The sequence below is a fragment of the Oryctolagus cuniculus genome, chromosome 4 (assembly GCF_051225735.1).
Source record: "Oryctolagus cuniculus isolate XC-2025 breed Fujian yellow rabbit chromosome 4, ASM5122573v1, whole genome shotgun sequence".
Lineage (NCBI taxonomy): Eukaryota > Metazoa > Chordata > Mammalia > Lagomorpha > Leporidae > Oryctolagus > Oryctolagus cuniculus.
The window spans coordinates 80,432,724-80,456,218 of NC_142870.1; the positions used below are offsets into that span (position 1 = coordinate 80,432,724).

General features: G+C 43.3%; 1 protein-coding gene across 37 annotated transcripts in view; it reads left to right on the forward strand.

Annotated features, from left to right (window-relative positions):
• Window positions 1-23,495, forward strand: part of KALRN (kalirin RhoGEF kinase) — a 777,940-nt gene that overhangs the window by 349,457 nt on the left and 404,988 nt on the right. For all 37 annotated transcript variants that reach the window (XM_089331826.1, XM_089331827.1, XM_089331831.1 and 34 more), the window contains 2 exons: window positions 17,474-17,665; window positions 22,374-22,505. In XM_089331826.1, the coding sequence (XP_089187952.1) occupies window positions 17,474-17,665; window positions 22,374-22,505 (324 nt within the window). The remainder of the gene's footprint in view (window positions 1-17,473; window positions 17,666-22,373; window positions 22,506-23,495) is intronic.

Sequence of the window (23,495 nt, forward strand, 5' to 3'; positions counted from 1 at the left end):
AAGAATAAAAGCAAAATTGGAAAATACTTTATAATCAATGAAAATGAAAACACACATAACAAGACTTATGGGATGCTACAAAATTAGTGCTTAGAGACAAATTAATGCCTCCAAATACATGTATTAAAAAAGAGAAAAGAATCTAAAGTTAAGAATTCAAATTTCTACTCTAAGACATTAAAAAAAAGAGTTAACTAAAAGTAAGTAAAAGGAAGGCAATAATAAAGATTAGGAAATTAATGAATCAGAATTAACAAAAGAAAAATTCAATTAAACCAAAAGTTGATTATTTGATATGATCAACAAAATTAACATTTAGCTAGAATGACCAGAGAAAAGAGAACTTACTGGACTCAGAAATGAAAAAGGTGGCATGACTACTAGCCATGCAGAAATATAAAGGGTTGTAAAGGAATATTACAAATCCTTGCAAGTCGTCAAGGTAGAGGGATAAATTCTTAGATACAAACTACTGCAACTTCTATTCAAGAAGGAATAGATAATTTTCATAGACCTATAACAAAGAAATTAACTTAGTAATAAAAGAAACACAAGAGAAGCCCCAGGTCCAGACAGCTTCACCACTAGATCCCACCAAACATTTAAAAAAGAATTATTAATAATTCTTCATAAGCAATTACAAAAAAAGGAAGAGGAAGGAACACTTCCCACCAATATTAACCTGATACCAAAACCAGATAAAGTTATCACACAAGAAAAGAAAGCCAGTATGTCATGAATATGAATGCAAGAATTCCCAATAAAATACTATGAAACCAAATCCAGGAACATATAGAAAAAAACCACATACCATGACCAAGGAGCAGTCATTCCAGGATTCTGAGCCTGGTTTAACAGCAACAGAATAAAAAACTACACACGTAATTATTCAATAGACATAGAAAAAAGCATTTAACAAAATCTTTTTTCCTTTCATAATAACCACACAAGGAATAGAAGACAGCTTCCTCAGTCTGATAAAAAGCATCCACCAAAACCTCACAGCTAACATTGTGGTTAGGGTGAAAGACCGGATACCTCCCCCTTAACAACTCAAACAGGACAAGGATACCCTTGCTACTTCTACTAGGATATTTGAGGGCTTAGCAAAGACAGTTATTCAGGAAAAGGAAACAAAGGGCATCTGAATGGGAAAGAGGTAAGAAAACTGTCTGTTACCAGATGACATGATCATGTGTATGGAAAATTCTAAAGTATCCACTAAAAACTAATACAGCTAGTAAGGGAGTTCAGGAAGGTTGCAGAGTACAAAATCCATATACAAATATCAACTGTATTTCTATATACTTACAATGAGCAATGTAAAATGAAATTAAGAAAACAACTTAATAAGGTCAAAAAGACAAATATTTGGGAATAAATCGAACAAAAAACTATAAAATTTGTATTCTAAAAACTATGAAACATTATGGTAGGGCTGGCGCTGTGGCACAGTGGGTTAACACCCTGGCCTGAAGCACCAGCATCCCATGTGGGTGCCAGTTCAAGACCCAGCTGCTCTGCTTCCTGTCCAGCTCTCTGCTGTGGCCCGGGAAAGCAGTAGAGGATGGCCCAAGTCCTTGGGCCCCTGCACCCACGTGGGAGACCCTGAAGAAGCTCCTGGCTCCTGGCTTCGGATCTGCACAGCTCCGGCCGTTGTGGCCATCTGGGGAGTGAACCATCGGATGGAAGACCTCTCTCTTTCTCTCTCTCTCTCTCTCTCTCTCACTCACTCTGTGTGTGTGTGTGTGTGTCTGCCTGCCTCTCCTTTCTCTGTGTAACTCTGACTTTCAAATAAATAAATAAATCTTTTAAAATTATGGTAAAAATCAAAAATATAAAAAAAGGAAAACCTCACCTGTTCATGGATTAGAAGACTTAATATTGTTAAAATGGCAGTACTCTCCAGATTGATCTACAAATTCAGTGCATCTCTTTCATAATCCAGAATGTCTTTTTGGAAATTGACAAACTGATTCTAAAATCCAAATGGAATTGCAAAGGACCCAGAAGAGTGAAAAAAATCTTGAAAATGGCAAAATTGGAGGACTTACACTACTCAGTTTCAAACCTTCCCACAAAGTAGTAGTAATTAAGACAGTATGGTACTGGCATAAAGATAGATGTAAAGATCAATGGAGTAGAATTAAGAGTCCATAAACAAACCCATGTGTCTGTGGTCAGCTAATTTTTGACAAGAGCACCAAGAGCATTCAATGTGTGAAGAATCATCTTTTCAACAAATGGTGCCGGGACAACTAAGTAGTCCTACTAGATAGTAAGAGTGGAGGTTGGACTCTTAACTTACATTAAATTAAAAATAGGTAAGTTGGGCTTCATCAAAATTTAAAACTTTTGTACATCAAAAGAAATTCAAGAAATTGGAAAGACAAACCACAGAATGGGAGAAAATATCTGTAAATCATTTATCTGATAAGGGGCTTTTATCTGCAGTATATTAACCCTTAAATGCAGTAATAAATAGACATAATCCAATTTAAAATTGAGCAAAAAATTGAAATAGATATCTTCCAAGAAGATATACAAGTGGTCAATAAACACATAAAAAGATGCTGGACATCATTAGTCATCAGAAATATAAACCAACAATGAAATACCACTTTCTACCCGCCAGGATAGTCATAATTTAAAGCTCTGATAATAATAAACAATGTTGGTGAAATTGGAACCTTAAACATAGCTGATAAGAGTATAAAATAGTGTGACTACTTTGGAAAATAGTTTGCTAGTTCCTCAAACAGTTAAACATAAAGTTTCTATGTGACCTTAGTGATTCAACTCCGGGATATGTACCCAAGATAAACAAAAACATATGTCTACACACAGTGTCCATACATTGTATGTGGGTGTTTATAGCAACGTTACTGATAATAGCCAAAAAGTGGAAACAACCCAAATATCTATCAATTGATGAATAAACAAATATGACATACATATGATGAAATATAATTTATTTCACCATAAATAAAAAACCAGTCACCCAAAACTATGAATTATATGATTCCATTTATATGAAAAGACCAGAACAGGAAACTTAGAGTCAAAAAGTAGATTATTTTTTGTTGCCTAGGATTGGGATGGATGGGAATGGAGAGATGATGACTAAAAGGTACAGGGTTTCTTTTTGAGATGATGCAAATGTAAAAATAACCATAGTTTTGATTGTATGCATCTGTATACTAAATACAGTCATGTGCCACATAATGATGTTTTGCCAACAATAGGCCATATATATGATGGTGGCCTCTAAGATTATATTACCTAGTGACATTGTAGCTATCTTAGTTTGTGTAAGTACACTCTATGATGTATGCACAGTGACAAGAGCACCTAATACATTTCTCAGAACATAGCCCTATCATTAAATTATACCTCAATGTGCTACTATTCTAAAAATCAAGGAGGTGGGGAGGGAGGAAAGGAATATCATTATATTCTTAGAATTGTATCTATAAACTACACTGAATCTGTTCTCTTTGTATTAATATTACATTAACATGAAAAAAAGTATCAGAAAAAATAATTTATTTGTATAGATTTTTTAAAATCTCTAAAAATTCTAAAAATCATTGAATTAACTAGAGGTAAGTTGTATGGTATATGAAAAACTATTAGAAAGAGAAAAAACAGGTGGAGAGTGTCTTGTGAATGAGTTCTCACTAGCTTGATGTATAACCTTCTGTGTGATTAAAGAGAGAGACTGTGACAGGGTACAGATACCAACCCTGGTGGTATGGGTGAAGCTGGAGAACCTGTGTGCACCACTCAGCATTCACTCATTTCTGTATTCAACATACTTTTGCTATTTGTATTCTCTTTGCCTTTCATAGACACTGAGAACACAAGAGTCACAAAACACAAAGGCATCTCAAGGAGCTTGCCATTTAGCCATGCTCAAATTCATGGACCTAATTTTGCCTGGTAGAATAGAAGCTCCTCAAGGTAGAGGCTTGTCTGTTTCTTTTAGGGCTGTATCCCCAGGTCATATAACAATGTTTGGTCCCTAGTAGATGCCTAATAAACTGTTGTTGAATTAATAAGGAAATTAAGCATGACACAACATCTGTTACCAATCTTGAACAGTGTGGGCAGCAGAGACACAGAACTGATAAGGCAAAGTATTTTTGAGGAACCCAAGAGGGCATGATACCAGCAGAAACTGAACAACCACCAGTTAGCCAGGGAATGAGAGCACTGGTTTCCTTCAGGGGTGTTCCTGGGAACCAGGACGCTTACAAGGCCCCCAGGTGATGCATGCTAATGTCCAGAGCCTTGAGGACTGGATGCTATCTCAAGTTCCCCCTGAAAAAAAAGAGAAAGAGGCCAGCGCCGTGGCTCACTTGGTTAATTCTCCACCTGCGGGGCGGGCATCTCATATGGGCACCGGGTTCTAGTCTCAGTTGCTCCTCCTCTAGTCCAGCTCTCTGCTGTGGCCCGGGAAGGCAATGGAGGATGGCCCAAGTGCTTGGGCCTTTGCACCCGCATGGGAGACCAGGAGGAAGCACCTGGCTTCTGGCTTCGGATCGGCATAGTTTCAGCCATAGCGGCCATTTGGGGGGTGAACCAACGGAAGGAAGAGCTTGCTGTCTCTCTCTCTCACTGTCTAACTCTAACCAAAAAAAAAAAAAAAAAAAAATGTTACCGCTGACTCAGGGCATCTTTGTTTCTAATAATCTCATCCTCAAGATGGAGGTAAAGCCCTACAAAGTGCCTCTCTCTGACAAGAATAAATGTAACCCAGAGGTTGCTGTGAACACTGGGGTTCCTAAGGCAGATCTAGAGAAAACTGATTGCAAAGTACTGCGCATCTCACCAACCAGAACCAACCTGACCAGTCAAGTTGAACAGTATGCAGCTTTTGTACCTCTAACAGCCTGGTGTGCGGAACTTCTTTCTTTCAACCCAGTAGGAGAAGTAGGTTTTTATTTTCTGATCTGCTCAGGATCCATTTATGACCCTTGCTCTTGGCACCATGGTCAACTTTAGACACAAAAGGGAGGGAAGAGTATGCTTTGTGTTCAGCTGTAGTGAAGCTGGGGCATGTGGCTAAGGCAGAAGACCTCCACTTGGGTTGCCTACTGGAGCCACCTGGGAGCTTTTAAAAAACATCACAGCTAGGCCTCTTGGCCCTAGATTCTAATGTAATTTATTTTACTGTGGTTGGACTCAGGACATCTGTACAAAGCTGAGAACCAGCTTAAGACTCACAGGTCCAGGCTGAAAAAAAAATCAGCCAACTGATGTTAGTGCTGGTATCAAATGTGAAAGCTACCGAATAATCAGCCTGTGGAGATAGTGGTTGAGGACTTCTCTCAATGCTGGGCCTATCCAGGGAGAAAGAGTGCCTATCTTCATTCCCTGCTCTACCCCTTCCCCATACTCCCTGAATGCCACGCTTGGCTTTACCCACTGGTCTCTAATTAGCCACGTTGGGGGATTGACTCCTATTCAAATAGGGAACACACAGAAGCTCCCTGGCTTAGGAAGAGCCTTCTTAGTATCACTCTCCTGTGCTGTGCTGCCCCGCTTTGCCCGCTACCCAGTCATCCGGTCTGGGTCCTTTCTGAAAGGCTTCTCTGAAACCACCCGCAGGGCTCGGCCAAGGGGTCAGGCTTCTGACTTGTGGTCGACACTGGTGTGCTCAGCCTTCTCTCTTGATCATCCACCCCTATCTAGGCCCGATTTCCATTGTCTTCTCTCTCACCCCTGGGTCTCTGTCCACAACTATGGCACCTCTTTTCCGGCTCCCATGTATTGCCCTCTGGGTCCTTCTGTCAACGTGTACCTTACCCCAGGCTATTTGCTCTGCTTTGCAGCTTAGTTTACCCACACACTTGTACATATTCATCCATAGCTACTGCCTGCTCTCTGCCAGTCCTATAGATGCCAAGAATTTAATTTGTCTGAAACTGAGCCAATGCTGACTCATGTCTCTTCCTTGACATCTCCTGGAGTACAATGAAAGGCAGGAAATGACCCATGAAACCTAATGTGCTGGATGAGATAGTGTGCATGAAAGGTCTTAAACTGTAAAGCAGGACACAAGTACAAAGTATTGATAATAATCAGCAGCAGCATTGCATGTACATTTGGAGATGTGGGTGGTAGCCAGCCAGGAGTACCAGAGAGGGACAGAGACCGACCAAGGACAAGGTGTGTGAAAATCAGGGGATAGAGGTGTGAGTGGTCAGGCTTATAAGGGGCCAATGGCAAGTGAGCAGTATAAAAAATAGAGGTCAGAATTCATGATATAACCAGAGGCCTGAAAATGAGGAAGAACTAAAGGATTTCCTTCACCAAGTCCTTTCAGCTGTACTTTCAAGATACACTTTCACAGCCACCAACCTGGTCCAAACTGTCATCAGCTCCTACCCAAACTTGTACAGTTGCTCCCACCTGGTCTCCCTAGTTCCACTTTTGCCCCTCTTCAATTCAATCTCAACACAACAGCCTGGGTGATCCTGCCAAAAGGTAAGAAACATCACACGATGTCATTCCTCTGCTCAAAATGCTCCATCTCCCCATCATTCACAGGGCAAAAGCTCTAGTCTGCGCACCTGTAACCTCTCCCACCTCATCCTCTACAGCTCACTCATTGCCCCAGTCATCCTGGGTTTCTTGCTGTTTCTTGACCCACCTTGTGCCCTTCGCCTTGCTGTGGCCCTCTACTCTGAAACTCTTCCTCCAGGAGCTCCACGGCTCCCTTTCTCACCTCATGCAAAGTCACACTCAGATGTTACCCTCAGAGAAACCTTCCCTGGCTTGTCTATCTTATGTAGTCATATCCCCCAACCCTACCATGCTCTATCCTTTTCCTAGCTGAATTTTATACTGCACTCAAACACATATATGATATATATTTATTAATTTATTGTCTGACTCTTCTACTAAAATGTAAGCCCATGAACAGGAATTCGTCTGTCTCTTTCTCTGCTTGCATAGTACCTTGCATTTTGAATCAATGGATGGATGGATGAATAAATATATGAGAAAACAGAGTTAAGACTTCAGCAATAAAGCAAAATATTGATTAAAAGGGCAACAAGTTGCCTCAATCCTGAGCTTCCCAGGGTTTGCAGTTAGAGATTCTTGCTCCAAGGAGAGAGAGGTAAAGATTAGTCTACCTTCTAAGTCCTTGCTTATTCCAGACCCGGACTATTCTGCAAATTCCAAGAGCAACACAGGAGCCCATTGGGGAGGCATCAGAAATGGAGACTTTTTTATTGACTTATCCCTCCAAGGGCCTTTTTTTAGGGAATGTATTTCTTTGGGAGAAATCTCTTCATCATCTCCCCTCTACCCTGAGAGACATCTTTGGTCAGCCCAACTGCTTTCACATTTATGGCAAGGTAGATGAGCCTGATGGGTAAGAACATGGGTGATAGGTACTAGCTGTGGCTCTGTATTTCCTCCCCAGTTGAGTCATCTTAGACAAGTTATTTAAATTTCCCAGAGCCTCACCACATCATCTGTAAATGGGTATAATGGTCATGCCTCTGTCAGGGATGTACTAAAGATGAGATGTGTTTTAGGCACAACAATTGGTATGATGTTATACTTGGCAAATGTTTAGCTATTCTTGTTGTCAGAGCCAAGAGTACTAGAAAAAAATAATGTTCCTTGTTTGGGGCATCTTCTTAGAGCTCCCAGCTACAGAGCTTCCCAAATGTTAAATGTGCGTACCCAACAGCTGGGACAATTCTGTTGAAATATAGATTCTGATTCAGAAGGTTAGGAAGAGCCCAAGATTCTGCATTTCTGATTAAGCGATGCTGACACCACATACCAAACTCTGAGTGGCAAAGCCTTATAGAAGAAAGGGCGTGATGTTAAAATACTGATGATTGTGCTTCCCTGAAGTCTTATATGTTCTGATCATAACCAAAAAGGCAACCTACCTTACTCCTAACCCAGACGAGCTGCAGTGTTTCTAAGTCACTCCCCATTGGTGTTCCCAAATCTTATTCCAGCTGTACCCACACTATTCTACCATTTTAATCCTGCAGCCATGCCTCATACGGACACCCACCCTTCCAAGGAAGTTCCACTCAGAGTTGAGAAAGGGGAGAGAGGATGGGTTCTGTTTTCTAAAATCTGCTCCTGGGTTTCCTGTGGCCTTGGACATATGGCCAGGCGCTTGTTTTCATCACTGCTTAATGGTTTGTAAAGCAATTGCTGGAGGAAACATTGCTATAGCAAGCCAGGCCAGAGGAACAGAAGGACTCATGAGCCAATGTTATCTTTGCTGAGCACCGGAGCTATTCCAGGTCCTTTCCTGTCTCTGCCTGACAGTGACAGATGGCTTCCACATGGTATGACCTACTGTTCGGCCAGACTTGACCACACAGTCATTCATCAGTTGCCCTGTTTAGCCCCCCAGAGGGCATCCTGCAATTTGTGGGAGGCACAAGTTGGAGTTTTCGTTCAGAACTCATTACATCTCAGAGCTGTTGTGGTCAAGTCTCAAGCCTGGACAGCTCTACTCCAGATGTTACTATCCCTGTGTCCATATGTTTTGAGGTGGGATCAGCAGGTTTACATGGTAACATTAAACTAATTAATCATAAGATGATACTTTAACAGCTTCAGGACCCTAAGTGGGTCCTTGACTAGCAAAGATATTAGTAATGCATGTGGGATTATTAAGTGAGAGAAAGAAGGTGAGGTTGAGCTTTTTCCACTGCTTTGGCAAAGTTTCTATTTTCTTACTGATATTGAATGTTACTTGCAAAGCCTCTGAAAGCTGTATGGGAAAATCTCCAAATACTTCCCTTATGGCTCTCCTTGAGTGTGACAACATAAAAATGTAATATAAGCTGCCGGGCACAGGAAGAACAGTGGTAATTGTCGCTCCCCCTCTTCGTGGAGGAGCAACACAGGACCCTGCGCTGTTCTTTCCTCTGCTCGGCCCTCCCCGGGTTTGCTGCTGGTTCTTCCCGAGTTGGCTACTATCCCTTCCACCTCCGTGGAAGGGCAGTTCCCCCTGGCCACATTCCCCACTTCCGCAGGGGAGCAGCACACCGCCGGCCGGCTCTCTTCTCGGGGGCTGCACAGGTGTTCCCCTTAGATGTTCCCCATAGATGTTCCTCGTGCATGCCGTTTCTCTCCTCCTTTATAGTCCTCCTCCGCCAATCCCAACTCGGCTGCCCACACGCCGAGTACGCTGCTCTCCAATCAGGAGCAAGTCCTACAGTTAATTGGTTGAACTGGAGGCAGCTGCGCGGAAGCTGTTTTCTCTCCCAGCGCCATATTGTGGGAGAGCAGATGCATAGAATAAGTCTTAATTCCAGTAACTCAGTCTAGTCCGAATTGCTCCCCACAGTAATAACAGAGGGGTTGGGGATGGCGCTGTGGTGTAGTAGGCTGAGCTTCTGCCTTGGCACCAGCATTCCATATCAGCGCCAGTTCATGTCTTAGCTGCTTTTCTTCCAATCCAGCTCTTTATGTGTAGCCTGGGAAAGCAGTAGAAGATGGCCCAACTGCTTGGGCCCCTACACCCATCTGGGAGACCTGGAAGAAGTGCCTGGCTCCTGTTTTCAGATGGGCCCAGCTCCAGCTGTTGTGGCCATTTGGGGAGTGAACCAGCGGATGAAAGACCTTTGTTTCTGTTTCACCCTGTCTGTAACTCTGCCTCTCAAATAAATAAATAAACAATCTTTAGAAAAAAAGCCAGGGGGTTGTACAATGCAGGGATCAGGAAGCCTGGGTTCTGTCCCCTTCTGCCTCTTTCTCTGTGACTTTAAGCATGTCACTTGATGGAGCAACATTATTATTATTATTATTCTTTGACAGGCAGAGCTAGACAGTGAGAGAGAGAGAAAGGTCTTCCTTTGTGTTGGTTCACCCTCCAAATGGCCGCTACAGCCAGTGCGCTGTGGCCGGTGCACTGCACCGATCTGAAACCAGGAGCCAGGTGCTTCCTCCTGGTCTCCCATACGGGTGCAGGGGCTCAAACACTTGGGCCATCCTCCACTGCCTTCCCGGGCCACAGCAGAGAGCTGGACTGGAAGAGGAGCAACCGGGACAGAATCCGGCGCTCCAACTGGGACTAGAACCTGGGGTGCCGGCGCCGCAGGCAGAGGATTAGCCAAGTGAGCTGCAGCGCCAGGCATTGAGCAACATTTTTAAGTACTTAGTGTATTCAAGAAATGTCTGGGTTCCTTTTAACTATAAATTGAGATTGTCAGATGAACTTGGCTTCTAAAAAACTTTAGGTAGTTTTATATACTTTTCCTTAGAAATGCAGTATTTGTTCATTAAAATCTTTTTTCACCCTATGTAAATTGTACTTGTTTATAGAAAAGCTTTACCAAAGTCAAAAGAGATTGGGAAACTTGAATATTTATAGCTTTTACAGAGTACAACCTAGAAAATTCTATTAAAGATATATTAAACATTGTAAATTAAAATTAAAAATATCAAATATATTAAAATTAAAAATACCTAGGAATATTTACCATTATTTATGGAAGGTAAGAAACTAGAGTAACCTTTGTGCCTCAATAAATGAATTGCATTGGATAAAAATAGGAGATTGGACATAAATTCCCTTAGCTCATAGATGTCACCTGTAGACAACTGATGTTTTCTTTATAAATTCAGTGGGAAGTTAATATTATCCTTTCTATAGTTTTAAGAGCACTGTTCCCACTGCTTAATAAAAAGATATATGCCATTTCTTACTCTTTACTATGCACAAAAGAATAAAGATGACAAAAAGACCCTCAAGAAAAGTTCCCACCATATTGCATTCTTGGCACAAAGTAAACATTCAATAGTTGGTAACAGTTGGATGTGCTTGCCTGTTATGTTCAGCTTTCTGATTTAACATTCGGTTTTCTTCTGACCTTAGTGATTTTGCTGAGTCCAGTGGCCCTTGGCCCATTGTTTGCCTGGCCTTCCTCCTTTGACTTTTGGATTTGGAGAGTCCAAGTCTGGAGGGCTTGTGGAGAGGACTCAGCCAGCCCCATTTAGAGAAGTAACCCTAAGTGGTAGGCCTCACCTCCTGTGTTGCTCTGACAGGCAGATCACAACTTTCACTGTGATAAGAATGGTTCAAAAGCTGTCGCCCAGCTAACCGGCATGGAATTGAGAACCCTGTGCTCAGGAGTCATTCTGTGCAGGGTTGACACAGTTCTTTGGTGACTTCTCTCTGCCTTGCTGGGTGTGAAGACAAGTCACATGACCCCTAGACCATGAAGTAAAGAGCCCCCACACCCAGCATGGGGAGGAGGCCTCTGTACCCCCTTGCAGTACAGTCCATGGTGAGCAGAAGGATCTGTCCCCTTGTATGGGGATAAGATGTTCCCACTTCTGAGTGCTCTGGGTGTGGCTCACACACCCGGTGGCAGTGGGGGTGCCTTGGGAAGCATGCCCCAGGAGAAAGGTACAGAAGGACACTGTGTGAAAAGAGCTGGAAAGGGGCATCATAAGCTGATTGTGAATTCTCTGGTTGCTCTCGGTCAAAGAAAAACTTGCAAGACAACTCAGGTCACCACACCCTTAACTTCTGGGGCAAGTGTGTCTGCTTGCTGAAGTGTGTAGTGTGTAGGGCACGGCCTATCAAGCAGCTAGGGCAGTTTTGACAGCTGTTGGGCTGGGAAATGTGGCAGACACCTGTGGAAAAGGCCTGCTCCCAGGACTGGTAGGGGTCTTTGTGGCATGTTCTCTGTGCAATGCAATGCAACTTTGCACTACTTATTTTGCTTCTTGTTGGAATAGCTGCTTTTTCATTTTGATACACTTTTCACTAATACTTTGATTTGGTTTGCACAACTTAGGGAACTCTTACCTATCTGCTAGAACCAGATGAAGAAAAAGATGTGGCATTCATTTCACAGTTGATTTAATGCCAGACAACTAGCTGGATGCATTATGTTATCTCATCTACCCACAGAATTTTGATTCGGAGTGGGGAACCAATGACCACAGGAGAGTAAAGTTCACCCTAGCTTTCAGGAGTAAAGTTAATGGGATTCAAATAATGCACACAGTTGACAATTATCTTCTCTTAAATCATCCCTTGACCCAGAGTTTAATGCTACCAAAATGATAGCTTGCATCAAATAACCATTTCTAGAAGAACCAGTATCTTTTCCAGAATATACCACACATACACAGAAAAAACTTTATTTAAAGGAAAACTTAGCTGATTTTCTTATTTGAAAATTATCATGATCTTACAAGAAACTTTGCATGTAGTCATAAGTCTGGAGCCAGGTTCAAAGTGGGAGCACTTTTGGTAGAGCTGAAAACTTTCATCAGGATTCTGCCAAGCAGTTTTTTCAGGAGAATGACTCTGTGCTATGGATGTCAGTTAATCACAGCAGGAGATGAGGCCTCAGGGAAAGGGACCCTCTGTCCTGCAGTCTCCAATGAATGACTCAGAAAATTAACAAGAAAATGGGGAATTTTTGTAGGTAGCAAAAGTGGGGACAGGGTGTCAATTTAGAGAATTGTTTAGTTTGTGAGGTTTTGCTGGAATTTGTTCTTTTTCCTATTTGTGATCAAACAAGATGGGAGGACAGGCTTTAAGGGGAGGTAGGACAGGATGGATGATGCAAAATACCATTCCACAGGCAGGTTGCATTCTGAGAGTTGAATATTTCACACCTTGGACCATGCCATGCTTTGAACAATGATAGTAATAGCAGCACTGTATATACATGGAGCTTAAACTGAATAAATTTGAGGTAGGGATTTAAGAACATACTTCTCAAATCAGAATTATTGAGCAAGTTAGTGCCTTCTGGCCAGGAAGCTGCTTAGTCTGGGCCACTCAGCCCAGGGGGTGGGGCTAAAGAGGAGAAGGGAAGAAGAGCAGCTGGCCCATGGCACCAGGAGCCTGAAGAACTCAGGGTATCCAGCTCCAGCTTTGCTGTGAAACTACAGGGTAATGAGCACAGCCTGGATAAGGTGCGGGGCCCATTGGCATCGCAGCTTAGCTATGCGTGCCTCTGGGCTGGTCAGTACTCCTCTCTTGGCCTCCCAGAACCAATACGGCTCACTCAGAAATGGAAAGTCTGAGGTCACTTAGTTCAGCTCCCTCATTTTACAGGTGAGAAAACAGGTACAGAAGAGTCAAGTGACATCTTAAGTGAGTACCAGAGCTTATGTGTCCTAACTCCTGGCCCAGTTTCTTGGATGTCTGTGACTGACTGACAGCTCTGCAGATGGAAAGGCATTTAAGGCTAGCTGGAAGAATGATAGATCCAGGCATATGGGAGAGGGTGGATGGGGCAGCTGGTGGGAAATAGAAAGGCTATAAAGAGCCAAAATACCCATTCCTGCTGGCCATGTCCCCAGGACAAGCATGACTCCAAATGTTCCTTAGGCATTAGTAGTCACACAAGAAAAACCACACATGGACTGACCAAGGCCATGAAATATCATTAGTGCCTAACGACCAAGCACCCCAAGTTTTAAGACTCTTAAAAATGTATTTATTTTAAAGAGGGAAGGGAAAGGAAAGGAAAGGAAAGGAAAGGAAAGGAAAGGAAAGGAAAGGAAAGGAAAGGAAAGGAAAGGAAAGGAAAGGAAAGGAAAGGAAAGGAAAGGAAAGGAAAGGAAAGGAAAGGAAAGGAAAGGAAAGGAAAGGAAAGGAAAAAAGAGGAGAAGAGATCATACCCCAAATGCCCACAACAGTCAGGGCTAGGTCAATACTGAAGCAGGAAGCTAGGAACGCAATACAGGCAACTCATGCAAGTGGCAGAAACTCAATTATTTGAACTATCACCACTGCCTCCCATGTTCTGCATTAGCTCAAGTGCTAGAATCAGGAACCCAAGCACTCCAGTGCGGGACACTGACATGTTAACTACTAGGCTAAAATGCTTGCCCATAATCAGACTCTTAATCCAGCTTTGGTTTTAACCTCGCCCTTTCCGTTTAAGTTATTGGAGACCTTCCCTGCTATCCCTCACTGCTCATTCGGTTTGTGCCGACCCTTGTAGCCAGGGACAGCTGTAGTTTAGACTCTGCTCATTTCTCTCACTTCTAGTATAAAGGAAAATAAGAAAGATGATGGTGAACTTGGACAGTGTGACCTGCCTGGGTGGTTTGATATTCCAAAAATGGGCTTTTGGAAGAACAAAGAGCAAGTTCATGAGTCAACATTGTATTTATCCCTGTATTGTGAGGAACACTGCCTCTACCTCTTTTGTGAAACACAGTCATTTGTTTTAGTAAGACATTTCTCTGCCCACTGATAAGGAAACATAAAAGCATTTATTTTGCTAATCTCTAGAATGTGAAATGTAAGCTGTGGTCTTTTTTTCGTTTGTTTTTATTTTTCATCTGTGATCACAGGCTTAAGGGTTGAAGGGGACCTTGGAAGGCTGCCAGTCTTCCCACTCTTGAGCAGGAAGCCCCCTTCCAACATCCCTGCCAGTGGTTCAGACCCTCCCTCTGAATCCCCACAGTGAGTTGCTTCTACCTCTTTAGAAGCACTTATTCCATTTTGCTTTAAATTATAGTTATTTGAGGACTTGTCTTATGTCTCAGCTGTGAGCCCCTGAGGACAGGGGGTGGGTAGGCAGGATTCCTGTCTCCTTCCCCTTTGATCTTCCACAGCCCCCAACACAGAGCCTGGCCCATTCTCCATAAATATTTGAATGAGTGACAAGCTGTTAATATTTCCAGAGGCGGCTGCCGTGGGACATCTCTAATAACTAGAACATTCTTCCTAAAAGTAAGCAGGAATGTGCCTCCCCATGCTCCCTGGGTAGGAGGAAAAGTAAACAATTGGTGATGACAAAGAGCTAGGTATCCATAGGAGGTACCTGGGGCCAGGGTAATGCCCTGCTGCTGTTGCCTTTTTTGCATCTCAGAGCCTTTCTTCAGGACAGGAAAAGTCAATATCCTAGATAGATCTGAATAAATTGGGGATGGAGAAGCATGCAGATTGCAGGCTTTGTATCCAGTTTGGAATGACAGCTCTATCAGACATTGTCAATGTCCCACCAGTAACCCCTCAGCCTGCCCTGGGCATCATCTGCAGATGATTCCCATACAAAATGACAACTTTCTGTATCTCTGCCAGGCTCACTCTGGCCTCGGGAGTATTCTTAGCCTGTGTGTGGGTCAGGCTGGAAGTGCCAAGGAGCAATGAGATGTAATGCATAAGTAGCCCAGATTCCTCACTTCTCAGTAGGACAGCTTGAAGGTGTGTTTATATCTTAGAGTCTTCCAGAAGGTATCAGGAAGGATTGAACTCCAGTTGCTCATAGCACTAACCCATCTATCAACACATTCTTTATTTCCTCTCTTTCCTCTTTGATTTCCCTTCTCCCCACTCTGCTTCCTGGTAACATACCCAAATTAACTCTCTGTCTCAAATCCTTGTCTCAGGTCTGCTTTATAGAGAACCCAAATTAAGACAATGACATGAGCAATCAGTTGTGGGGGGGGGGGGGAGGTCTCCATGTTATTCCCTTCAAAAGCAAAACTGTCAAAATATAGTACATGCTTTTCTTCCTCTTTCTATCTTCTTTTTCTCTAAGTTCAAAGTTGTGGGGGTTTTTTCTACCAGTTCTATAAATAGAGCTTAATTTTAAGCAGAATCTGAGTCCTAACTCAGAAAAAAGGGCTAGTAATGGTTCTGAAATCTTTGAAGGATAGTTGTTTCACATGACAGCGGTCAGTAACATTCTAGCTCTATTAAGGAAATGTACTTTGTCAGAAAGGTCTGGGGCCAGACTGAAAACAGAGATGATGCATGCAAGTCATTAGCCATCAGGATGGATTTGTGTTCAAGTACTTCACTTAACCTTTTAAACTTCCACAGAGACCTTTCAAATTAAGAGAGAACTTATCAGCTGGCCCAGGTTTGGGCTGGGAGTGCATGGAGGTTGGGCACAGCCAAGATGAATGGGACCATGAGGGAAACAGGAGAGGCAAATAAAGGACTTTCATTAAATCTATCTAGTATTAATGAGCTACACCTGAGCTAATAGAACCCAGGGAAATGCTGTTGCTGAAGGATATGTATTACCATTTGAGAAGGTTTCTAACAAAGAAAGATGATGTGTAAACGACCTGCCTCCTGAGTCCTTCAGGCAGACTCCATGTGATTCAGAAGACAACCCGTGGATGCCACAATATTACTTGATTGTTTTGACACCTGAGACAATTAATAGGAGGTAGCGGCTAAAAATAATCATCACTGCTGTATTATGTTTGTGGGGTTTGTCGTTTGTCTTGTTCCTTCCTGGAGGGATTTCTGCTGGGCTGGTAGGAAATAACATACATGTTCATGAATTTTTAATTGACAACCAAAGATGGGAATGAATGTAAACAACAGAAGATGAAAGGAGACAGGGGGGCCAAGCGAGCTCCCACAGATGCCTTCTGGGGTCAGGTGGGGAAATGTTCCTAAGTCAAGCAGAGATAAGAAGAGTTCCATTAAGACCTTATTTTTAGCACGGAGAAATGTAGTGGCTTCTAGTATTCTCTTTATTTAAGCCTGATGGATGGTCAGTGCCACAGTTCCTTTGGCATGGGGAAGATGGGTGGGAGGACAGAGGGACTTCTTCATTACATGACAGGAATGTGGAATTATTGTCTTCTTTGCCTTCTTTGGTGCACTTGCACCTGTTGTAGCGGCAGCAATGCCTAGCTCTTTGCTGAGCAAGACAGACATACTTGCCTCCTCTATCTTGTGCCCTAGTCTGAGCCATTGCTTCTTCAAAAACACACATGTATTTGAAAGGCAGAGTTACGGAGAAAGAGATCTTGCATCCTCTGGTTCACTCCCCAAATGGCTGCCCTGATCAGGGGTAGGCCAGGTCAAAGCCAGGAGCCACTAACTCCATTCAGGTCTCCTATGTGTGTGCAGGAGTCCAAGTACTTGGGCCAGGCACATTAGCTGGAAGCAGAGCAGTACTCTGATGTGGGATCCAGCATCACAAAGGGGAGCTTAACCTGCTGTGCCACATCCCTGGCTGGAGCTGTTGCTTCTAACAAGTGCTCTTGGGAGTAGTGCCATCCCCCTGGAATAACCTCTAAGATGCTTGTTAGGATGGTCCATGTAATGTGACTATATTAATGCACAACAATAGTTGGCACAAGGGGTGCGAGTCGTGGCACATTAGCTAAGACTCCACTTGAGACACCCATATTGGAGTGCCTGGGTTCAAGTTCTCTTTTCTGTTTCTGTTTCAGCTTCTTGCTAATGGATGCCCCAGGAGGCATCAGATGATGGTTCTCTCTTTTTCTTTCTCTCTGCCACTCTGTCTTTCAAATACATAAATAGTTGGTACAAAAATCTATGCTGGTTCCCACAATGCAAGCTCTCACTACTGTTCCTGTTATCTGTCATGATTTTGTGTTGCAGATAACAGACAGACTTCCTTTGGGCTGAGAGCAGATCCCAGCCCCCATCCCAAATATCTTGCCCAAAGTGAATTCCTTTTTAGCCTGCCACAGTAAGCAATCACTATCCTTTGCTTCCTAGAATGCCTATGTCAACATCAACCGTATAATGTCGGTGGCTTCCCGTCTCTCCGAGGCTGGCCATTACGCCTCTCAGCAAATCAAGCAGATCTCCACGCAGCTGGACCAGGAGTGGAAGAGCTTCGCTGCTGCCCTGGACGAACGCAGCACCATCCTTGCCATGTCCGCAGTGTTCCACCAGAAAGCCGAGCAGGTGAGCTCCAGTATGTGTTATAGCTGCCAGTGGTGGGAAAGCAAGGGGCTGCGGCCTCGTGGGAGCACACACTCTCTACGGAGAGCACCCGTTATGCTTTGAAAATACCAAAGACCATGCTGAGAAGCGGCAACAGTAACCCATGTTCCACCAGTTTCAGAGCCCCTGTGTACACAAAGGAACAGGCTTTGCTTGTAATGCAAAGAAGAGAGGACCCAGAACCTGTTTATATTCTGCTAGCTAGTGTATTGGTGGGTAGGTGTGTGCATGCTTAGTGTGCGTTCTGTGAGCAAAGACGAAAAGGGTGAGAATGAAGGGGTGGATAACTCGGAGAGCAGAGCAAGCAAATTTTACATGAAGCCCTTGCTATGGATAATAATATTGTGATAATACCACAAGTAGAGATGATGATCGCTTGTTGCCATTTACTAAGTGGCCAGGCATTGGTAAGTGACATTACCAACCCATTTTATAGAGAGGAGCATCGCATCTCAGAGAGATGGGTTAACCTGCCTAAGATCTCAAGGAGTGTTGCAGCCTGGCTTGGACTAGCTCATGGAGGGCTAGTTCTTAAATTTTCGGGAATTTTGTGAGCTGGTTGTCAAATATAATCATTACCTAAATATAATAATTACCTAAAACTCAACTATATACATTTATAATTAAATATGTTGTAGTAAAAACAAAAGTGGTATAGTTGGTTCTCTGCATCTGTTGGTTGTGCTTCCACAGATTCAGTCAACTGTGGATTGGAAATTTATTTTTTAAATCTGCTTCTATACAGAACATGCACAGACTTTTTCTTGTTATTCTCTCCACAACATAGTATAACTATAGCATTTATTTGGTTGTATTAGATATTATAGGTTATCTAGAGATAAATTAAAGTGTATGGGAAGGGTGGTGAATTTTCATATGGAGGTTCCATTTCAAGTGCAGGCTCAATTACCAACTGCTTTGCCTCAGATCCAGTTCCCTGCTAATGTGCTTAGGAGGCAGTGGATGATGGCCCAAGTGCTTCAACCCTTGCCACCCGTGTGGGAGACTTGAATGGAGTTTCTTGCTCCCAGCCTCAGTGTGGCCCAGCCCTGGCTGTTGTGACCCTTTAGGGAGTGAACCAGCAGATGGAAGATCTCTTACCACCTCCTCCCCTCCCCTGCCCCATCATTCTGCTGCCTTTCAAATAAATAAGTCTTTTAAAAAACTATAAAGCCTATGGGATGTACATAATTTATATGCAAATTACATCATTTTATATAAGGGACTTGAGAATCCACAGGGGATCCTGGAACCAAACCCTTTGAAAGGCAGAGAGACACCATACTCAAAAATCATTAATTCCTGACTATATTCCTGTATTTTATTATTATCTACATTCTTGAGATTATTTTTGCCTTTTTTAACATGGTGGGCATACTATACAATTGTGTGCTACTGATTATCTCTTCCCAACTCCTTATTTGGTGATGTCACATTGTAGCTTGAAATAGACCAAGATAGGAATTTTACTCAATGGAAATCATCAAATGCTATGAACGTTCAATTATTGTTTAATTGATTGTCTAAGTCTTAAGAAAATGAGAAAGAAAATGTAGACTAAACTTTAAAAAGAGTCATATCTGTACCTATTACATTGTAAAAAGCACATAACATTGAGGGAATGATATTGTAGTAATCAAAAGCTAGTATTTGATCCAGCAAAGAAGGCACTCACATTACTGATGAATAAATGATGTTCCAACATTAAGCCTTCAGGTGTTTTTCACTTTTATTTTATTCCTTAACATAAGAGAAAATATCAACAGGATTTGTGTCAAAACTGTGCCTATTTGTCGATTTCAACCATAGATTGACTGTGGATTCAAGACTTCAACAAAAGCACCCTGTGAGAATCAACTTGCTATATGTTACTCTTTGTGTTACATACCTTTTATATCAGTAAAATTTATAATGCACTTGTGCATATGTAAGATATACATACATATACATACATACACACTCATTTGTATATCCATAAACACACACACACATATATATATATATATACACACACACACACACACACATATATATATATATATATACACACATATATATGCTGGTTGTTAAATACTTACTAACACCACTCTCTGTTACCCACTCTTACATGGAAGGAAGCATGGGATAACTGAAAAGAGCCTAGACTTTGAAGCCAGATGTGTGAGTTCTATTCTCAGCTCCACTGTTCATTAAGTTCGGCAAGTCACCTCAGCATTCTGAGCTTGTTTGCTCTCTCTCTAATGTGCAGCCAATCATAAACATCACAGGGCTGTTTTAAGAATTAAACATTCGCAATGGCACACATGAGGTGCCCAGTGTGCTTACCAAGTGGTAAACATGTGAGTTATTTGTTCAACACACTATCTTGATATCTTTTATTCTCTTCACCTGTGTTTTTTTCCACTTGCCATCTTCCAATGTTCTACAATAAATGCTTGAATCACAGGTGAACCACAGTCCTACACTTTGACTTTTTGTGGAGATTTTTTGTTTGCTTTTAAGGAGGTTGGTGGTAGTGACTGATTTTTTTTTTGAAAGAGAGAGAACCCCCATCCACTGGTTTACTCAATCCAAGTCTCCCACATGTATGGCAGGAAGCCAATGACTTGGGCCATCATTGTGGAGCCTCCCAGGATCTGCATTAGCAGAATCTGGAGTCAGGAGCCTGAGGTAAGTATTGAACCCAGGCACTCCAGTATGAGATGTGGGCATCTTAACCACTAGGCCAAATGCCCACCTCTGGTTCTTTCATAGGTCTATGAGAATGTTGAACCTCCTGCTCTCTCTTCAACCTTGTCATTTGTTTATTTTATTCAAGATTTATCCACATTGGCATAGAAGATAGTGCTTCTCTTTGTCTCCCTGGCTTTCTTTCCTTGAGCTGTGGGACTCCTCTTAGAGAATTACAGAGAAATTCCAAAGGTCTAGAAGAGATGCTTCTCCCATGACTGATACAAGAAAGTTGGGTTGTTCCCCTGTTCCTCTGTAAAGTAGTTGTTGGCAGAGTAAAGAGGCTTCTGGGATATCAGCAAGTGTGTGCACTCTGATACTGGGTGACACCTGGCATTCTTCCAGAGCCCCTGGGAGCTGGCTTCATGAGTTAGAAAAAACATACAGAACGAAAAACCATCCACAACAGCCAACAGGCAGGGATTAAAAGCTGACAGTGCCGGCGCCGTGGCTCAATAGGCTAATCCTCCACCTTGCGGCGCCGGCACACCGGGTTCTAGTCCCGGTCGGGGCGCCGGATTCTGTCCCAGTTGCCCCTCTTCCAGGCCAGCTCTCTGCTATGGCCAGGGAGTGCAGTGGAGGATGGCCCAGGTGCTTGGGCCCTGCACCCCATGGGAGACCAGGAGAAGCACCTGGATCCTGGCTCCTGCCATCGGATCAGCGCGGTGCGCCGGCTGCAGCGGCGGCCATTGGAGGGTGAACCAACGGCAAGGGAAGACCTTTCTCTCTCTGTCTCTCTCACTGTCCACTCTGCCTGTCAAAAAAAAAAAAAAAAAAAAAAGCTGACAGTGACTCTAAGACAAGCTGTCAAACAACTTGAGAAGGCTACTCAGTGCTAGAACTCAGGATAGCTGGAGGAGTTAACCTTTTCTTGATGTTTCCTGACTTTGATTGGTTTGAATCAGAAGCAATTTTATTTGTATCAATTTTTAAATGTGATTTCCTCAGGTATTACCTGTCCTTCAGGAAACTCATAAACCATACTTCCTTTTAGCTGGAGAAAGAAAATACTGGTCCAGGACTATTCTTTTGCATTTATTTAGGCAGCTCTTTATTGCTCTCCTATGGGCTATTCTCAGTAATGGGTTAAAAAGGTAGTTAGGCCATTAATTGAAATGGAGCAGTGCATCCAGGCAAGAGGAATCACAGACAGACTATTCCAGATTGTTGGTGAAGAATTATTTGCATTTTAAAGGTGTATTTTTCCACTCAGTAAATCAGAGTGATTTCAGATCGCTCACCCTTTGTGCATGGAGACCCATAGTCTTCCACAGCTGTTAATTTTAATTTTCAAATAATTTGATGTGTGTAAAGGTGTGTATCTACATAGCTCATCCCAGGAGCCACTGACAGTATAGGCATAGCAGTCTGTTCCTCTCTGCTGTCCCTCCTACTGCCACATCTCAGGACTCAGTGGGAGTCCTGCTGAGCGCTCACCTCCTTATGCTGTGGGAATGGTCTCCACAGGTTGCCTGAGGCTCCTGATGGCCCTGTGTGGGATGTCCTTTGCTCCTCTTCCCAGCTTAGTGTACGCATCATAAAGCACACGTGGAAATGTCTCATGCCTGTGAGTGTGGGTAGGGCAGGAAGCTCTAAACTGTCCATGGGATAGATTGAGCTGTTTCTATTCCTATACTTTACCATCCACTTGTGGGTGTAACCTGCTGAATATCCAGGAGCCTCACCCTGCCCCCACCCCCCGGGGTTTCAGAATGGTGGCCATTATGAAAACTGCACTTCCTAAACAGATGCCTGGGTCAGACTTCTTGCAAGGGGTTAGTGTTGTAGAAATAAAGGGGGAAACCCCACCTTCTATAGAGGTCTCTGAGAGCCTGCGGAAGTCTTCATGCTTCTTCTAAAGATACGTGACCCTTCATATAACCCACCCTTTCCCCAGCTCGAGAGCTCCCACACTGACCCACCCAGCCTCTTTTTCTAGTTCCTGTCGGGAGTGGATGCCTGGTGCAAGATGTGCAGTGAAGGTGGCCTGCCGTCCGAGATGCAGGACCTGGAGCTGGCGATCCACCACCACCAGTCCCTGTATGAACAAGTGACCCAGGCCTACACAGAGGTGAGAACTGAGCAGGGCAGCCAGGGGTCTTGGGCATGGCTGCATAAGGGAAAGTGGCGAGAGTTCACTGTACACTGTGAAATATGAAATAGCCTGGGTTGGACTGGGAAGAAGAAAACTGACTGTTTTCCCCTTTTTATGGCATTTTTAGGAACTTTGATCTGAATTTGTCTCCAGCTAGGAAGAAGAAAAAATTGGGGCCGTTAGCAGCATCACCTTCTTGCACACATATGTTGTGTGTGTATCTCTGTCTTCCTCTCTCTCTCTCTCTCTCACACACACACACACACACACACATACCCCTACACACTGGTCTCACTGTGTGTGTGAGGATCGCACTTTCTACTCAGGGGAGAGGAGTATAGTGAAGAAAGGCTGTGCCCCTCTGCAGTTTGTTTCTCTGGCTTGATGAGTGGATGTGTACATATTAGTCCTGCCATCCCATTTATGAAGCAGCTAATCAGAAAGTCAAGGTTTCTTGCTAGAAGATTCAGAGGAAGACACACAGGGCATAGATAAGTGTGCAGGAGTGACAAGCTGCCATGGCTGTGAAGGACAAACTAAAAGGCTCTTCCACAGAGAAATCAAGCCCAGTGTCGGGGGACATACTGCAGCACTGCTTAGTTAAGGAGGATTGAAGCTTCCTGACACTGCTCGAGGGGCATCTGTGTAGACATGCACGTGTGAGCAGGTTGGCCAATTGGCATGAGTTCTGAGGGAGTGGGGCTGAGATGGGAAGAGATGGCTGATGAAGGAAGCTGGGTGAAGAAGGGAAAGTGTATGCACAGCCAGCCCATGTACGTCCTCTGGAATAAGGTTAGTTAGAGAAGCATTTGTCCAGGTGAGTTTCTGGACTGCCCGAATGGACCATCAGGGTGGTCCAAGGGGATGAAAACACAGTTGAAGATACAGATTCCTGAGTTCTACCCCTACTGATCTAAATGTCGAGAAGGAAGCCTAAAACCTCCATTTTAATACCTATTGTTCCAT